Here is an 18,131-nt window from a genome sequence, read left to right as displayed (position 1 = left end):
TGGTAGGCTTGGACCTTTCTCAAGACTGGCTGTCACCTAGGAGGGAGCAATATTCCTGCATGTCCTCACATCACGACAGGAGACCTTCTTACCTCACTGTGGCCCATCAGACAAGATGGGATTTTCTTTCTCCAAACTGCAATGAATGTCCGATTCCAGGTTTCCACTCTATAGTCTGGATACACCCTGGTGGGTTTCCATCTTGCAGACAGCAGCTTTCCCCTACAAGATGTCCCCTGTCCCTAAGCAAGGCTCTGTCCCATGGCATTTGGGCTCAAGGGTTACCCTAAGCATCCCAGCACAGCAGCTGAGCTGGGCACACACACACAGCCCGTGCTACCACCTGTTTCTTGGCCAGTGCATGAAATAAACCTCCCTAAAACCTCCTGAAGGAAGCAAGTCCTGGTGTTGGGGGAACTCTGGCCCTGGGGGACCAGCTGCTGGGTCATGCAGAGCCAGCACAGTGGCTGCTGGGGCTGCACCTGCAGGGACCTGCTCCCCGCCGGCAGAAGGGGATCAGCATCCGTGGCTGGTCCTCACCTCGGTGCTGCAGAAGCTTGGGCACAGCTCGAGGAAGTGAAGGAGCAGCCAAATGCAGGTTCAGCACGGCAGCTTCGTTTTCCACCAGCTGGTCCTGCTGCCTCTCTTGCAGCCTGGTTCGGTGTTATTTATACCTCACTCCATGGCCACTTCACGGCACAGAAAGGCCTGCTGGAAAAGCTAAGGAAGTGAAATTACTTTGGGGAAGAAATGACACTACCCGTTTATAAATAACCCGGGTTTCATTGATCTTTTAGATGCTCTCTTGGCAGAGAGTCCAATGTCATCGCTCCAGCAATGCAGACAATACTTGGGCATTGTTTTATTCTCAGTTACAGGGAAAAGGACAGCACCAGCTGCCTTTCTATCTTTAGCCCATGAGAGCACTCTTCAATTGTTCTGCACTTCAAACAATAGGCACACATGTGGGGGTTTAAGATTGCTGGCCTTACCAGAGCATTTCGCATCGAAATACGGCCTTAGAGACAATAGATTTCTTTCATGCCCTGGCTGAAGCTGGTATTTGTACGACAGAGAAGCCAGGGTGCAAGAGCTCTGCCTTGTTTTTCTTGTGCATGATGGCCCAGCAAGAGGTTTGGCTCCCCGGGGAGCCCTCTGAACTCTCTTCCATGAAAATAGCCCTATTGTTCTCTCTTTATTTGGCTGGTGACGAACATCACATCATCACCTCCACTCAAGGGGTCAAGTTAATGGCTTTGGTACTACTCTGTTGCAAAAAATGAGTTTCTGCATTAATGCACAAATATCCTGAGATACAACAGAGTTGGCCAAAACCTCAGACTTGGCTAAGTTGGTTTCTTTGCAGCTGGAAGAGCAAAGGAGAATTGGGGTTTGGGTTGGGTCTTTTTTGCCTCCATTATAGGGTACCAGGGAAAGCGAGTGTGCCCACGTGCGGTTGATGAGCAATTCTTTGAGGGCGCAGACGGGCAGCCAGGCACCCAGCTCTGCAACCGGCCCGTCAGCTGCAGTGTATCAAATGCCCGTGCATAGCTCAGCAGCACTGTGGGCAACGATCAGCTTGCTTTCTGGTGGCTCTGCCAGTGCCCTTGGTGCTGGGCTGCCTCTGCCCTGCACGGCTGGGGGACCTGGGCTGTGCCCTGGGCATCCCAGCAGCGGGACATGGCTGTGTGTGGGACATACCTGTCACAAAGGTCCTGTTCACACGTCAGTCTCTGCTGAGCGAGAAAAGCAGGGTCATGTCAGAACTATTTATTCCCCCCCATTGTGGCTGATGTTGTATTGAGTTTCAATTGTCTGAGCCCTGAGCAGCCTTTGAAAGGGGCTGCGACATCCCAAAGCCACAAAGCCCATCTTTGAAGGCTCTTTAGCAGCCAGAGGAGAGGTTTACAAGTATAAAGTGCTTTTCTTTAAACTTTGTGGGACTCTATTTTTAGCAAATAAAGATAATGTCCCAGTTGCTGTTGTTCATCTTTTGTTGCATGTAACATGCCAAATACTTACCATGTCTGCCATATTTTTTTATCATTTAACCTTCTCTGAGCTGCATTGCAGCTCTCTTACGCTGTAGCAGAGATTATGGGCTATCTGCATGTACAAATCCTCCCCCCGCTACTGGATTACTTTGAAAAGATCTCATTCTCCAGACTGAATTTGGAAAAGAGAAAGAAAAGGCAAGTCACAGCTCTATAAAAAGACTTTTCCCAGTCTGAGCAGGGTGCATTCGTTCTGGGAACTCCCAAGGACAGGGCAGCACCTTTTTCCATCTTTTTGCGATGAAACCGGACCGTATTTTGCAATCTTTTGCTTAGAAACTCAAGCTTCTTATGCCCTTTCTCAGACTCTCAGAGCAAACAGAGAGGAGGGGGGGCTCAGGACCCTGCCAAGACCGAGGACTGAGAGGAAAAATGCTTCTGTTTGAGCTAACTCTGTCCTTCTGCATAGTCATTAAAACTCTTGGACTTTGTTTCTCACTTCCATCCCTTGACCAACACGTGGGCGAACAGCCCTTGCCCTGCGGGGGGTCTAAGCAGGCTCCTGGCACAGAGCAGTCTTCCAGCAAGACAAGACTGGATCACCAGACCGCTTCCAAATTCACAGCCTGGATCTGTATTAATTAAGGTGTGAATCCACATTTACTGATCAAAGGGACGACAGAGAGGAAAAAGCCAGTAGGACTAACTCCCAAGTCCAGAAAAGAGACAAGGTGGGTGCATTAGAGAGCTATAGTCACAGAGCTTTATTTCAGAGATAGATCTCAAAGCAGAGCTGAGAGGCTTGCAATGACCTGGACAACTCCTGGCGCTGGTAACAGGATAAAGAGCCGGTTGTCTCTCAGCTTGGCCTGGCCACCCATGATGATCCATCTGTGGAGGGCGACCGGGTGTAACAACAGGCATTGCCCAGTGCTTGCTGGAGAAATCCCTCCACCGTGGGCGGGCATGTCCCGGGGTGGGAGGCTGTCTTTGCACCCGCCCCTTAGTGCGTCCCACTGCGGGGTGCCCCTGCCTGGGGCTTCCCCCTTGCTGCCCCAGGGTGTAGGTGTGTGTGAGAGCGTGAGCAGCGCACGTATGAGCACTGCGTGTGTGTGTGAGCCTGGCACCCTCCCCAGCTGCCGTGCTCTAGGCTAATATATATGTATGTATGCATATATATAGTCTTAATCCACCCACAGCCTCGCCGCAGGTTAGATGGGTCTGGGACTCTCCCACACAGACAGGCTCCAGGGTGAAGGGCTTTGTGCAGGGCTTGGCCCTGGTGCAGTTCCAGACTTGGTGCTGCTTTTGCTGCTGGATAACAGTAGCTTTAGGGCAGATGGGAAACAGAGGCAAAGGATAAAGTCACTTGCAAAAAGTCTTCAAGTCAGTAGCCAAGCAAGGAAAGGATCTGCTCTTCCTCTCAGGCAGTCCAGTGACACATCTTACAGCCCTGGGACAGGTCACCAAGGAGATGGAGAGGTCTCCATCCTGGGAGGTTTTCAAGGCTTGGCTAAGTAAAGCCACAGCCACTCTGATCTTGTGCTAGGGATGGTCCCACTGTAAGCAGGAGGTTGGGTTAGAGACCAGCCCCTTCCCTCTCTCATTCCCTGGTGTGAGGAAATGTCTGAGATAATCCCCAGTGGTAGAGCAGACAGAAAAATTAGTATCGGCAGGCAACACACTAGAGTCAATGAAATAATTCACAATTTCCCAGTTTTGTGATCACAGGATCCAAACATCATATGTTGGTTTACTCGTTCTGCTCCCGAAGCTGCATTAGTGAAAAATTAAGTCCAAATAAAGATGCAGATCTGAGGCTGGTGTTCAGCTGTTATTCTGCTGGCTACACACAAATGTCACACAACCCTCTCTTCACCGGCAATTGACAATTTCAAACACTCATAATGCAGGTCACAAACCAAGTCCAGCCCCACTGCTTTTGTTGGAGCCTCACAGTTATATCATCAATGCGCTGTGAAAATGCTTAAGTAACTATATTACTCCAGTAGGTACACAAATGATTGCCTTGTGATGATAACAAATATTTTTTCTACGTATGCTGTTGTGTTGATGGTACCTTACTAGCAAACATGTTAGGGTTGTTTCATTTTATTACACTTATTGCATGGGCAGAGCGAGGGATGACTAACAGTTCCTTTGTATATTTAAACAAAAAAGTAGGAAGGACCTGGTTTGGATTTATTTACACATAAACAAATTTTATCTGTTCCTAATACAGACACATTCCTGCAGAAATAACCCTCTTGATTTGCCACACCACCATTTCGAGCCCTATTGCTGGGAAATGAATGTCCTGCAAGTACATGAAACTGTTCTGAAATCTGAGATTTACCAGATGTACTCAACTGAAGCGGCACAGAACAGCCCCCAGCCTTGGATCTGTCCAAAACGAGAGCAGAGAGCAACCCTATCTCCTGATGAACTGAGACAAAGTGAGTGTAAATACGCATCTAAAGTGGGAGAAAAATATCAGCTTGCATTATGCCGCAGGGTGTCCCGGAGACCGCCGGGGACTCGGGAGTGCCTCCCTACCGTGGCACAGCACATGGCTGGGGACATCCCCCTGGGGACACCCAGGTGCACTCAACAGCCTCTCTGGGAACAAGGGGGGGACATCTGAAGTGGGGCTGCACCTAGGTACCCCCAGCCACCCCCTTTTCCAGGTCCTGTTGGTGCAGTGCAGCAAAGGGATGTGGGCTATGAAGATGTTTAAGAAATGAAAAACATGAAGATGTTTCCAACATTGGTTCAGTTCAGGTTCTTTAATTTCCAAAGCCAGGCTTGCAGTTCTGTCTTCCCCTGCCTGCAAACAGCGAATTTCAGCTCCCGCAAAGGCAACAGATGAGGCAGCTCCAGTACAAGAGAAAGTGCTAACGAGTTAACATGAAGGTGTTTTCCATTGCTTTTGGCTCACAGCAGCCTCAGAAATGATGCTGGGGGTTTGCAGTAGGTACTCTGGGGGTGGTTTGCAGTGTACGCTAAACCAAGGTCCAGGTTACAAGTTCTCCATGGTGAAAACACCAAGACACTCTAGGAAAGGAAAGGCAGAGCAGGGGTGAGCTGGCCTGCCCAGCTCCTCAGGACTGCCTGTCAGGCTTGATGGGTCCCTCCAAGACGGGATAATTTCAAATGAATTGGATAGCATCAAATGGAGCGGGGGTGTCTCCTCAGCTCTCGTCCAGAGGAGCCTCTCCCTCCTGTGGGAAAGGCAGAGGTCTGCAAGATCTCCCTTTTGTGCATCTGCAAGGATGCTGATGGTCACCCCGAGGTTAGGCCCCAGCACCGCGGGCTCCCTGGAGGGACAGTCACCAACTGTGGTGGCTCCTCCAGAGGCTGGGGCTCTCCGGAAGGACCGTGGTGGCAGCCCCCCGTGCCCAGCCGCACCCAGGCTCTCGGCATTCCGAGCTACAGAAAGATGGAGTTGTTCAAGTATCAGTTCAGCCCAGGTGCTTTAACTTCCCACGGTTCCTCTGTCCGCCACAGCCTGCAAAGGGCCAATTTCAGCTCCCGCGAAGGCGCTGGGTGACACAGCTCCAGTGCCAGAGAAAGCGCCAACAAGCCGACGTGCAAAGCGCCATGCTCCGCTGCCTGCGCTCTGCCCGCCCTGCCGCACGCTGCCTCCGAGGGACAACACCAACTGGAATCTCCCAGTTCACCGACTGAGGTCTTGTGACGGCAGACGTCTCGTTTCACAACACACAGCAGCTTTCTCCTAGTTCAGTTTTCTTAGAGCGACCCTGCAACGTGCGGCTCGAGATGGGCGCTCAGGCCTGAGGGGGTCCCCCCCTGCCCGAACGGGCAGCAGAGCCCGGCGCTGAGCAGCGGGTCAGAATCGGTGGAGCCCTGACCCTTCCCCGCAGGGGGGGTCTGCCCGCGGGGGTCAGGCCCGGACCGGCGAGCTGGGGCTTCCACCGCCGGCGTGACGGTGGCTCGGGGGGCTCTGAGCTCCCCCCCCGCGGGTGAGCACCCGGTGGCATCGCCCCTGGGCGCAGAGGGCGGGTGTCACCAGCCTGACCCCCCGCCGCGGGGCCGGCACCCCCCGGTGTCCCCTCCCCGAGCCCCACGGGGCGCCCCGAGCCTCTCCTGACGTCGCAGCGTGACGTCACACCTCCCCCCGCCGACGCGCTCCGCTCTGGGGCAGCACGCGCACGCCCCCGCTGCAGACACGCATGCGCGGCTCGACTCCGCCCACATCCCCGCCCCCCGCGAGCTGCGCTGGGACGCCGTGATGTCACCTCCCCGCGCTGATAGGTCGCGTGCGCTGCCAATCCATGTCCGAGGTGGGGCGAGGGTGGGAGGGCCTGTCCAATCGCCTGGTGGCGGGCGGGGCGTGCCAGAGCGGCGGGCCGGGGCGGCGGGAGCAGGTGAGGGGCTGAGGCCGCTCTGGGCCCGGGGGCCGTGGCCCAGCGAGGGGCGGGGGACCGGGCCCTGGCGCGCCGGGCGGCGCTGGCGGGGGGGGTGTCGCGGCCCGGCCCTGCAGTGCCGCATGGGCCTTCCTGAGGTAAGCCGCAGCCTGGGGCCGTGGCAGCCCGCCGTGCCGGCTCCTGAGGCACGGCTCGGCCCGGGTGCTCGGCCCTGCCTGGCCGGGACAGGCCACGGGCTCGGCTGCGGGTGTGGAGGCGCCTTCACGCTGCGCGCGGTCTGAGCGGGACAGCGGGGCTGGTGCTGGGCTCCGTGTGCCCCGGCGGGGCTGCCCGCCGCCCGCTGAGGGGGCGAGGCCCGGCTGCTCGCTGGGGGAGGGCGAGGCTCCGGGGGCCGGGTGGGTGACTTCTGCTCTGCCTCCTTAGCGCTGGCCATGGCTGCGCCGTGGGAGGACGTCCTGCGCGACAAGCCGGCCATCCGGGAGGCCGCGTCGGTGGCCGTGGACGCGGCGCTCCTGGAAGGCGTGCTGATGCGGACCGAGGGCGAGCCCAACGCCTCGGATGTGAGTGCCAGCGCGGAGTCACGGGACGTGTTCGTTCCCGGCCAGGGTGTGAGTCAGCAAAGCGAGAGGAGCACGGGGAGGAGCCGGCTGCCATCCCCGGGTTTGCCGAGCCCTCGTCAGCGTGCGTTGCTTTGCAGCGAGCACCCAGCTGCCTGGCTGAAGCATGACCAGCCTGGGGGGCTGTAACTCGCACCCTGTCCTGCTGATGAGTGCATCTCCCCAGGAGGCACCCCTGCCATACAGCTCCCCTTTTCCAAGGAGGGGGATAGATCTGGAAAGGTTTGGGAAATTGCCAGGAGCCCTGTGTGTGTGGTGGTGGGAGTTCATCCCTGTCCCAGCCTCTCACCACCTGTATGATCCTTTGAACCAGGGGAGTGTCTCTCAGACAGGCCTCTGGTCTTGGCGTGCTCCCATCTAAAAGTCAGCCTTTGCCCCATACCTGGGACGAGGTGGCGAGGATGGGGGTGGCTGATGTGTGGGATTGCCCCTGGTGAATCTCTGGCAGGGCTGGGGGTGCTGTTGGGGTGCTGAGCATGTTGGAGGGGGATGCTGTGAGGGGTCTCAGAGGACACAGTACCCACGTGCAAGATGGGTGGGACACTGTTGGGCATGGGTCCCTAAGGAGTCTGGGGGCAAGCAGGCAGCTGTGCTGGGAGCTGGCAGAGGTAGGAGGAGGGAGGTCTCTGTCTCACCATCAGCATCACCACAAGGGCTGCTCCTTGATGTCAATGCCACAGTCAGATCAGGGCTCTGAGGGAACCTTGAAGGGTGAGAGGAAGAGGGAGCCTGGGAGGAGAGGCGAAACACACTGCTGCTGACCCATGTCTCATGTAAAAATCAAGGTGAATTGGGAACTTTTCTCTTGTGTAATGTTTTGGCTTTGAGAGTGGCTCTGTGCCTGAGCTGTGGAGTGAGCCAGGGGTCCAGAGTCACCCCATGGCCTCAGTAGGCAGGGATCAAAGGATGGCCAAAACCCAGGACTGGCAAACTCACCTTTTCTCTGAAACAGGTGTTTTGGAGACAGTGCTCTTCAGTTAAGATGGAAACAGAGCGTCCTTCATAGTGAAGCACTCAGCCCAGCTTGAGCTCTGCAGCAGCTGCTCCTGCCTCCGCAGAGTCCCGTGGGTGGCTCGTAAAGCAAAGCCCTCAAAAGTCAGGGGTCAGCGGGGTTAAGGCCATCTGTCTGTCCAGGGTGCACTGAGGAGGGCTGGGGGTGGCTTCAGCCTTTAGACAAGCAGAGGAAGCACCTCTTTAGCCCCACATAAACTGCCTAGACCTGACTGCTCTGCTGCTGCATCCTTGTTTGCAGGTGGTGAATTATGCTCCCTTCACGCTGCTCCCATCTGCAGTACCAAGTGCCCTGTTTGAACAAGCATACGCTGTTCAGCAAGATTTTAACCTGCTGGTGGATGCTATTAGTCAAAACAAAGAATTTCTGGAGCATACTCTGGCCAGGTAACTTTCTTGCACCTTGCATTTTAATATTTTAAATGCAAAGCATTTACCACCTTTCAGGCATTCCTACCTTCCCTCCATTCATGTCCTTCAAGCTGAGGTGGGTGCTTCTGTCCTCTGCAGACATTATCTCCTTTGCTGCATTATTTTTCCTAAGATTAATTTCCATCAAGTCTCTGTTTTGAGGTCTGCTTGAGCCTAAGAAGATGGGACATCTGGCCAAGAGTTGACTCCCTGCAATGATCTTCAGTTTTGCCAGTGTTTCAATCTTGTGAATTCTTACTTGTGGTCTTGGGCCTTAAATTCAAATTGCCAGAGTCTTCTTTGAGTCCTGGATTTAGTAGTCTCTTTTACTCTCGTTTTGCATCTGCCTGTGACTATCCAATAACCACCAGCTCTGCTGCCTGCCCACAGTTATGAAGAGAAGGTGTTCGTTCCTTCCCCCACCCCTACCTCTGAGCAGTCGCCCCATGTCCCCTGCTTTCCCAGCCATGCCGGGGAGGTGACCTGCAAGCTCTGGAGGACTGGTCAGCTCTGGCCCGTGAACTCTGCTGGGTATATTATCTGTGGCTGGAGCAGCCATCCCTGGCTGTAGGGCTGATGCTTCCACAAAACTCATTTCCCTTCCTGCTGCCCATTCTGTGCAGCCTGTCTGCGCAAGTGCTGCTGGTGCTCTGGCACCGGGACAGAGCAAAGGAGGCTGTTTTCCACTGTCCTTTTTGTTTTTGCTAAAGCCTGGCCCCTCAGAGCTGGTTTAATGCTTTCGTCTGTTCCAGAGCTGGCTGCAACCAGAGCTTGTGGGGTCATGTTTATACCTGTGGTTGAGGAATGCAGTGCCTGGGGCTTGTGTGCACTCAGGTGCCTGCCCTGTGCCGCCTCCTGCACACTATCTCCAGGCAGCTCCTTGGAGGTGCTGCTCACAATTAACTCAGGGATTTGGGACCCTGCAGTAAAGTCAGGCCTACTCTAGCAGGGCCACTGAAGCACTTGCACTGCAGCTTGTGGGATTTGGAGCTGAACAGAACAGGGGGAATTTGATGAAGGTTGTGAAGCTTTTTCTGTGAACTGTGTGTGCATGCACAGAGAGGCTTCTGATTTCTTTCCTGTATCTGCAGAATTCTGCGTTTTGTTGCTTTTGCTTGTGCTGTCTCTCTGCCCTGCAAATGAAAGTCACCTGTGTGCAGCAGTGCTTTTCCTAGAGTGGCTGTGCTGAGCAAACTGGATTTGCATTATGGTTATGTGCTGTGGCCCTTGATGAAGAGTGCATTCACGGTGAGATGCTTGACAGTGCTGTAGGTCTAGCCACAGCCCTTGCTATTTGTGCTGAGAATTAATTATTAATTCTGGAGAGGAATTAATTTTCTTGTTCCTGTGTGACAGTGTAAGGGGTCTGATCCATTCTGTCTTTCTCTCTAGCACCATCAAGGTAGACGACTTCACAGCTCAGCTCTTCAGAATCCACATGCAAGTTTTGGAGGAAGGCTTGGCTCAGGTACCTTGGCAGGAGACCCCAGCTCTGGACTGCTGTGCCCCTTTGCATGGCAGGGGAATTGCCTGGCCTCTGTCTGCAAGCTTGCTGCCGTGGGTTTTGAACCGTCCTGTAGTCAGACTGGTCGCTCCTGACACTGCAATGTCTCGGTTACAGCCTGTGAGCTCAGGACCTTGCCCTGTTTGACAGTCATGCCCTTTGGTTAGTGCTGGTGGCCTTGACTGGGAGGATTTAATATGGTTTGTCCTTGTCCTCTGGGAGCCTCGGGAGAGTGCAAGGACGTGTGCCATGTCGGGACCTGCGTCCGACAGGCTGTCACTGCAGAGGCTCCTTTACTCTCGTGAGTGTTGTTAACTCCTCTGGCGTACTGAGGAGGGCTGTGGGCCTTGAGCAAGGGCCAAAGCACCCACAGGCACGTCTTGCAGAGGTTTTTATCAAAATGGAGGTGACTGGATCTGCCCTAGGAGGATTTTGAAATTAGATCATCAGAGGGATTTGCAGTTAAAGGCAGCAGGAGAACCCATTTCACCTCCCCTCTGTTTCAGTCTGTGTTTTTAGGCATAAACCGCTCTGATTACATGTTTGACTGTGGGGTAGATGGGACACCGGCTCTGAAGCAGATAGAAATAAACACCATTGCTGCCAGCTTTGGAGGCCTCACCTCCCGCACTGCGGCTGTCCACGGGTAAGGGAGCGTCTCTGGTCTGCGCTGCAGCAGCTGTACCGCATGCTCTGCTGCGTTCCGTGTCTGTGTGCTCTCCCAGCTCCTGCTCCGTAGGTCTGGTCGGGGCTGTCATGGCATTTACAGCTTTTTTTTTTTTTTTTTTCCCCCCCCACAGGCAGGTGTTGAAAGTGCTGGGAAAGTCTAAGGAGGCGTCGCACCTGCTGCCCAACAACCCATCGAAAGGCCTTGCCTTGGGTATTGCGAAAGCCTGGGAGCTCTACGGCTCTCAAAGGTAAGGAGAGAGGAGGTGCTGGAGGCTGGGTTATCTTGTCTCCCCCGGGGATGCACGTGTTTGGCTTTGAAACTGCACTTTCTGAAAAATGTCTGTTTGCTAGTCAAGCTGCTCTCAAAGCCTGTGGCACCCTGAGAAGAGCAATGTGGTTGTCTTAGCGTGCAGGGCTGCTGTGTCGCAAAGGCAGAGAGGTGCAGAGGGACCCTGGAGGAATTGTGTGCTTCAACAGCCCTGCACAGAGCTTTTCCTCCTGCCCTTGTGCTTATGCCCCGCACTCGTTCAGTAATTACACAGGATCAGTACTGCTCTCCATCTGCATGCTGACCCTTAGAAACACTGCAGAAAACAAGCAGGAGCAGTGCAGGAAGCCTGAATCGCAGAGATCAAAAGGTGGTGGTTCTGGGTGCGTGTGGAGTGTTTCAGGGTTCAATGATGTCCTTGGTATCTCTTCCAGTGCTGTGGTGATGTTTCTGGTGGAGGAAGTCCAGAGGAACATTTTTGATCAGCGATGTGTAGAAAATGAGCTTTGGAACAGGTAAAGGTTGAATTCTTCTGGGATGGGAAAGGAAGGAGATGGTACAGTTTTGGAGAAGGGAGGCAGAGCAAACTGCTGCCAGATCGTGGTGGTTCCCTCAAGGCAGCTTGTGGGGCGTCTCCAGGCTCTCCAGCAGGCACGGCGTGGCAGCGGGAGGGGAGCGCAGGAGCAGGCTGGGGAAAGATGGAGGTGTGCGGAACCCGTTTGCTTTTTACTTTGTCACCTACTCAAGGATAAAGTCAAAAGACTTTATAGTTTCTGGGACTGTGCGAGGGCATATTGTGGTATGTAACAGGGCAGCCTTTATCTTGGATTTCTCTGTGCTCTGTTATACAGCTGTCTTCAGTGTTCCTTCGTTGGCCTCCTGCCTAGCCTCAGCACCCACCTTCATCTTCTCACCAACCTCCCAAAGCCTCTCACCAGCTCTTTGCTGGAAATACCAGCAGCCATCAAAGCCTCTGATCTCCAGGGCTGATTCCTTGCTGATTTTGTGCCTGTGTAGACCTCAGAGCTGCACCAGTGGTAGCTCTTCTGTGGGCCAAGTCTCTTAGACGAGACAATAAGGAGCAGAGTGGGATTAATGAGCGTCCTGCTTGCTCTCTGTCTTGGGTTGGGACACAGGGTGTTTCATAAAAGCTTAATAATGAAGCTTCAAACCCATTGTGAAAGATCTGGGCAAAGTAAGCAACGTGGCAGTGGGGTAAAGAGCTTGGAAGAAGGAAGGGTTTTGACAAGGTCTAGCCCTGAGCCTGAGCTGGAGCAGTGGGAGCTGCATCTCGCCGTGTCTCCAGATCAGCAAGTCCACACTGCCGCTGTGTGGAGGAAGGACTGTAAAGCGTGAAGGAGATCAAACATGCAGGAAGTGTCTGTCCACAGCTTGTGGCTTTGAAGCCAACAGTGAATGAATCTGTTGTGTAGGATTAAAAAAAACCCAAAATACTGACTTCTCTTAGAAACACTTCAGCAGATGAAAGCTAAGTATGGAAAAATTCAGGGTGTTTGGGCACATGTTCTGCTTCCTGCAGTGTTTGGGCTGGAGAATAGATCAGGTGCTGAAAACAGGGACTGATTCAGCCTGTAGGATGCCTCCTGCTCCATAGTACAAAGCCTGAGGTTATTTGTGAAGGAACCTACAGACCCTCCTTGCTGCAGCCCCTGGTTCCACCTGTGATTTCTAGCTCTAATAACTGCCCAGCCTGGTGACTCTCCTGCTCCTCTCTTCACAGGAATATTCGGGTCATCAGGAAGCGATTCCGAGATGTGTTTGAAAAGGGGTCTCTGGATGACGCCAAGAGGCTGTATATGTGAGTATGAGCCAAGGTGCGCGTTCCTGGTCGTGTGTTGGGCACGCAGGGCTGCAAATAGGAATTTGCAACCAAAGCTGGTGGTATGTTTTGAGTGTAAATAGTGACTTTCTGAGTAAAGCAGTTCTCTTCTGTACTCCAGACTGCTGCTGCTTTCCCTTAGAGCTGAAGTGATTTTGTTTTCACAATGGTGAGATCTGGCATGCACACATCAGTCCCTTACAGCTGGAAACATATTTCCCTCCTTCAAGCTGCAGCCTTCGGAGCTTTGTAGGATCTTTACTTCCTCCACAAACACTTGCTATGAAAAGTCCTGGCTGTTTCAGAGGCTTCCACAAAGATGTTTACTGCTTACCATTCACATGATGCTCTGCCAGCGGGACTTGGGCTGGGTTATTGGTGCTAGAGGAGGAGGTATTACATGTCCGTGTGGTATCTGTTGGGTTTGGATGCACTCAGCATCTTGCCCGCTCCCTGTCGAGGTCAGGGCGTGCAGGTCGCAGGCTCCCAAGTGCTCCCAGTTGGTCCCAAGTGTGACATTTGTCCTATTTCCAGGGTAATGTGCTTGGAGCTGTGCAACCTAAAGGAAGACGTGATTTCATGCCGATTTTTTTTCTGTAGTTAGGCTAATTTTTCCACGGTTTGACCTTTGGTGCCTCTGCTGCGTTGAATTAACAAATACATTTGTCATTGCCAGACATTTAAGGGGAAAGTATCCACTGTACTTCCTCCAGAGCATCCCCTCCTCTTACTGGTGAATGCCTTTACAGTTACACTGCCTGCCTGCCAGCAGTTTCTGTGCTGCTTTCCCTGTCCACGCGCACAGATTTGTGGCCAAGGCTCGGGGGTGCAGTGCTGGGGGTGTGCTGGTGTCTGGGCAGGTGGTTGAGTTGATGTCCTGCCTTGAATTGTCACCAGAGAAGCACCCTGTTCCCTCCCAGCTTCTAGAATCTCCCAGGCCTGGCTCCCAGGGGCAAAAGCTGTTAAAAAATTAGGTTCTTACCTCCCTGCTGGGCTGGGTGCCTGAATTATTGAGACTTTGGTTAGTCAGGGCAGAGGCCAGGTGTCAGATCCCTGTGTCTTGGGACAGGACAAGCCAGCTGGGGCTCCGTGGAGCAGAGCCAGGTCTTGGAGTCCTCCTCTTTCCCTGGCAGAGCTGGCCCGGAGCAGAACAGCCCAGGAGGCCAAGGAGAGGAGGCAAATGCTGTAACGCATTGCCTGCCTGACCCTGGTGCAGCCCCCTTGGTGCTGGGGGGGTTTGGGCAGAGGCAGGCAGGGACTGAGCTGGTTCTGTAAATGCTTCTGGTTTCTGTTCCAGGGACGGCCAGGAAGTAGCAGTGGTGTACTACAGAGAGGGCTACGTGCCAAAGAACTACGACCAGCAGGTCAGTATTGACTGCTCTGCTCCCAGAAGCTGCCCACGCTGCGGCCTTACCCGGCCACTTTGAAACACCCTGTGATCCCAGGGGGGTTAGTCCTGTCCTGGGTGGGGTTAGTCCTGTGTGTGGCATGGCTGGTAGCACTGGGAAGCTGTGACTCTGCAGTGCGTGTGGATGTCCCTGGCACTTGTGCAGTGAGAAAAATAAGTGGCTTTCTTCTCCAGTAACCACTCCTGTGGTGACTTCTTACCACAGCACTGAATTGCTTCTGTACAATATGAGTTAACACGGGTATTAGCACCTGCTTAAAGGGTTTAGGCTTGATCTACAGATCACACGCTGTCCTCTACTAGGACTGTTAGGCTGTAGGTAATAATAATACAGACCGGATCTTGCTGTTGTCTGGAGGTGGCAGCACTGGACAAGCTGGGGAGGCGGTGCAGGCAAAGGCAGTGGAGTAACCTGGCTGTGCTGTTTCCATGTATGCATGTCTGCTTGTCTCGGAGTGCTGTTCCACCCCTCATCCTGGCCAGGCAGGGAGGGAGGAGACAAATCATATGAACAGAGTGGAGAAAACTTGTTTTTTTCCTTGCTGATGGGATGGTTGATCTCTTTCTGTCTCAGAACTGGGAGGCACGGTTGTTGCTGGAGAGATCGAGGGCGGTGAAGTGCCCTGACATTGCTACCCAGCTCGCAGGCACCAAGAAGGTCCAGCAGGAGCTGAGCCGGCCAGGGACGCTGGAGAGATTACTGCCTGGCCGTGCCGAGGCTGTTGCTCGAATAAGAGCAACATTTGCTGGACTCTATTCCCTGGACGTGGTGAGTGTGGGCAGGGCTGGAGCAGGAGCGAACGTGCAGGCGTGTGCTTGGCCTGCGTGATGTTTCTCTTTGATTAAGGTGATGAGGGGGCTTTGTTGTGGTCCCTGGGGGACCCTGTTGATCCCGCTCAGAGGGGTCTGTTGAGGAGCTGCTGCTCCTCCCTGATGTTTTGCTGTTTTCATCCTTTCCTGCCAGGGTGAAGAGGGTGACAAGATAGCTGCTACGGCTATCGCTGACCCCGACCGGTTTGTGCTGAAGCCACAGCGAGAAGGTGGAGGTAGGAGCTGGACGGGGTCCCTGTGGGTTTTCATCACGGTTCGTGCTGTATCCAGGAGGGGCAGTACCTCTGATGGCTCCTGGTCCTGCGATGAGGGATAAAAGGTGGGGTGGCTTGTAGCTCCTTGTAGCCCTGGGGACTAGCCGTGGCAGTAAGGTAGTGCTGTTCCTGGAGGAGCTCTGGAGGCCCCAGAGCTGGGGTGTGGCGAGCCCAGGCAGCACACGGGGAGGCAGAGGCTGGGTCTGTTTGAGCTGCCGGGGCTGCATAGCTGGGGCCAAGGGCTTCTGCTGTGCTGGGAAGTGCTCGACTTGTGGTTTTGTTGTCAGGGAACAACCTCTATGGTGAAGAGCTCAGGCAGGTTCTGGAGAAGATCAGAGACAGCCCTGAGAGAACCTCCTACATCTTGATGGATAAGATCAAACCACAGCCAGCAATGAATTACTTGCTGAGGGCTCACAGTCCCCTACAAGCATCCGAGTGCATCTCAGAGCTCGGTATTTTTGGTGTCTACGTCAGGTGAGAAATGTGCTTCCGCTGCAGGGTGGTTACCTGCTCCAGCGGGCACTTGGGTTGGGAGCATTTTCCTCTCTGTGATGGCTCAGCCCGGCAGCAGGCAGATGTCTCTGGGGAGGTGGAGGTACAGGGGACAGACGTGACCCTTCAGTCTCTGCCCCTGTCAGCAGCGCTCTGAGCACCGTGTTCAGATGCTGAACTGCTGCTCCGTACCTGCTGCCAAAGAACTTGGTGAAAAACTGCAGAGCTGGTGCTGGCAGATACTGGTGTAATGGCCACGTGGAACTGGTGTGTCTCACTCCTGATTTCTGGGAGCACTTCTCGGGTTCTGGATGCAGCCACATGCTTTTCTGAAGCCCTGGCCATCTCAGAAATGTCTGAAGGCTTAATGGGGTCGTCTTCAACCCTGAATAGCTGCTGCTTTTGTTTAAAACCCTCATAGGCCCATAGAAATGTTTGCATAGCTTATAAATTGAAGTCCTTCTTGTACAATTTTAGAAACAAATGTATTCTGGCAGTGTTCAGAGCTTGACATCGGACCAGAACGGCCCAGCTGAGGAAGGACACTGTTGCTGGCAGGCATAGAGAGGCCCCTGCACGAGCCCTGGGGCTTTTCCGTGTCGGTTACGTGCCCTGCACTGTGGCAGGGAACATGACTCCCCTTGTCCAAAATGAAATGCCGTGAGCTTTCTGCTCTGCCAGTGCTCAGTTGCCCTTTTCTTTGCAGACAGGGCAAGGAGATGGTGATGAACAGGGCTGCTGGCCACCTCCTGCGGACGAAGGCGGTCGAGCATGCGGACGGCGGGGTGGCGGCGGGAGTGGCGGTGCTGGACACTCCGTACTTGGTGTGAGGAGGCGATGCCTTTGCCACCCACCCTGCTCTGCTGCCTCAAGAGCTGCTCTGCCCCAGGGCTGTTCTCCGCAGGGTGTGCTTACCAAGGTCTGATGTGTTGGGGGCTGAGGAGGGACTGTGTGGACATGACTGCGCCAATGTCCTGCGTGCCAGCCCCAGCTTCTCCTCTGCAGGAAGGAGGGACCCCCTTGCTCTGCCTGCTCAGGTGGCCCTGTCCCCTGCATGTCCCGCTGCCACAGCCCCCCCCACCCCCGGACTGCGGTGCTCTGGGTGTTCCCTGGGCTCTGGCCTGCAGGCAGGGGCATGTACAGCAAAGCTGAAGGGGGAATGTGCCACCACAGGCACTCACGCTGTTCCCAGTTTTGTGCTCCTTGATGCTGCGTTATTTCTGGAGACAGGGAAACCCAAAGCCTGGGGAATGGGAAGAGAAAGGTGGATGTGCAAGTACCACCCTTCATCTGTGGGCTTTGTAGCCCAGTACCTCAGTGCCTCCAGCTAAAGAGGGGAACCCAGCTTCACCTGCCCCTGGTCCCTCCTGCCCTCCTTCAGCTGCTGCTGCTGCCTGGAGGATCCTTGGGGTTCCTGAACAAGGGGCAGCTGCCCTGGTGGAATTTGCTCAGGGGCCTTCTGCTTGCTTTTGCCTTGCCCAACTCCTGCTTTGTGGGCCTGGGTACCCATCCCTGGCAGTGCCTGTGCTGCACAGGGTGGGCAGCAGCGCAGAATAGGAGCGCTGTGCTTGCTCCCACCCCCCCCTGCAGTCTTGTGTCATAGCCAGCGTGTGGAGAAACCCCCAGTCCCCCAGGGCTTGTGCCAGTGCACCCCACTCCTGCACTGGGCCTCTCCTGTGGCACATACAGCCCCGGAGTGGTGTTGGGGAGCCCTGATTTCAGTGCTGGACCTGGGTGGGGGCTGGAACTGGGGGCTTTGTGGTGAGGAGGCAGAGGAGTTGGAGGTGGAGCAGGACCAGCCCCAGCGGATGGTGAGATGTCTCCCTCCAGGTTTCACGCGCAGCAGTGGGGGCTGGGGAGCAGTGTGAGGGTCTCCTTCCCAAGGTCCTTTGCCTCTTCCTTCTCAGCTGAGCAGGTCAAGGGGAAGCATAAACGATGCATCTTTCTGTCAGCGCCATGGTGGAGCACCCAGGCAGCCTCAGCTCTGCCCTTCCCGTGACACCAGCGAGCAGCAGGGTGGAGCTGTGCTGAGCACCTTGCTGCCAGCACTGTGCTTCACCCTGGGAGGAGTTCAGTTCTGTAAGTGTGACTGATCCTGTGTTTTGTTGGGGGGTTGATTACGCCCAGCTAGAGATTAAAACATATGTGCAATCTGACTGCTGTTCTTAACGCCAGTTCTGAGAGATGAGACACAAAGGGCAGGTGTTTGCATCCTCCTTGGCCAGGCGTGGCAGCTGTGCACCCCTGCTTTCTGCTCTCCTTGCTGATGTGTCCTGGCCCTGCAGCCCCAGCACAGCCGGGGAGGGAGAAGGCACCCCCAGCGTAGGGCTGTGGCTCTGCCTGTGCTGGAGCAGCGGGCACCAAGAGCACAGGGTGAGCTGCAGCTGGAGGAGCAGGACAGCACTGGAACACAGCCTGGGAGGAGGCAGAGCTGAGGCAAC

The 18,131-nt window shown here is 54.7% G+C and overlaps 1 protein-coding gene and 1 long non-coding RNA gene across 4 annotated transcripts; both read left to right on the top strand.

The window, feature by feature from the left end:
* The first annotated feature begins 2,642 nt into the window (after positions 1 to 2,642).
* Positions 2,643 to 4,758, top strand: LOC141931298 (uncharacterized). Its single transcript, XR_012625540.1, has 2 exons — positions 2,643 to 2,725; positions 4,237 to 4,758. It is a non-coding gene; the product is annotated as an uncharacterized LOC141931298 (long non-coding RNA).
* Positions 4,759 to 6,344: 1,586 nt separating this feature from the next.
* GSS (glutathione synthetase) lies at positions 6,345 to 17,846 on the top strand. 3 transcript variants are annotated; one of them, XR_012625580.1, is made up of 14 exons: positions 6,345 to 6,382; positions 6,806 to 6,942; positions 8,252 to 8,397; positions 9,814 to 9,889; positions 10,432 to 10,571; positions 10,726 to 10,842; positions 11,297 to 11,377; positions 12,604 to 12,681; positions 14,000 to 14,066; positions 14,685 to 14,879; positions 15,075 to 15,156; positions 15,483 to 15,672; positions 16,397 to 16,609; positions 17,598 to 17,846. XR_012625580.1 is itself a non-coding variant. In XM_074843561.1 (13 exons), the coding sequence occupies exons 2-13, from the start codon at positions 6,814 to 6,816 to the stop codon at positions 16,518 to 16,520; spliced, it is 1,425 nt and encodes a 474-aa protein (XP_074699662.1). In that variant the 5' UTR covers positions 6,345 to 6,382; positions 6,806 to 6,813; the 3' UTR covers positions 16,521 to 17,846. The 3 variants fall into 3 exon arrangements, 2 of the variants coding, with proteins under 2 accessions (XP_074699662.1, XP_074699663.1); XM_074843561.1 differs by having other exon boundaries at positions 16,397 to 17,846; XM_074843562.1 differs by lacking the exon at positions 6,345 to 6,382 and adding an exon at positions 6,402 to 6,519 and having other exon boundaries at positions 16,397 to 17,846.
* Positions 17,847 to 18,131: the final 285 nt, after the last annotated feature.

Source organism: Strix aluco, chromosome 17, assembly GCF_031877795.1.
Source record: "Strix aluco isolate bStrAlu1 chromosome 17, bStrAlu1.hap1, whole genome shotgun sequence".
Classification (NCBI taxonomy): Eukaryota; Metazoa; Chordata; class Aves; order Strigiformes; family Strigidae; genus Strix; species Strix aluco.
This window is presented reverse-complemented; position numbering and strand designations above follow the sequence as displayed.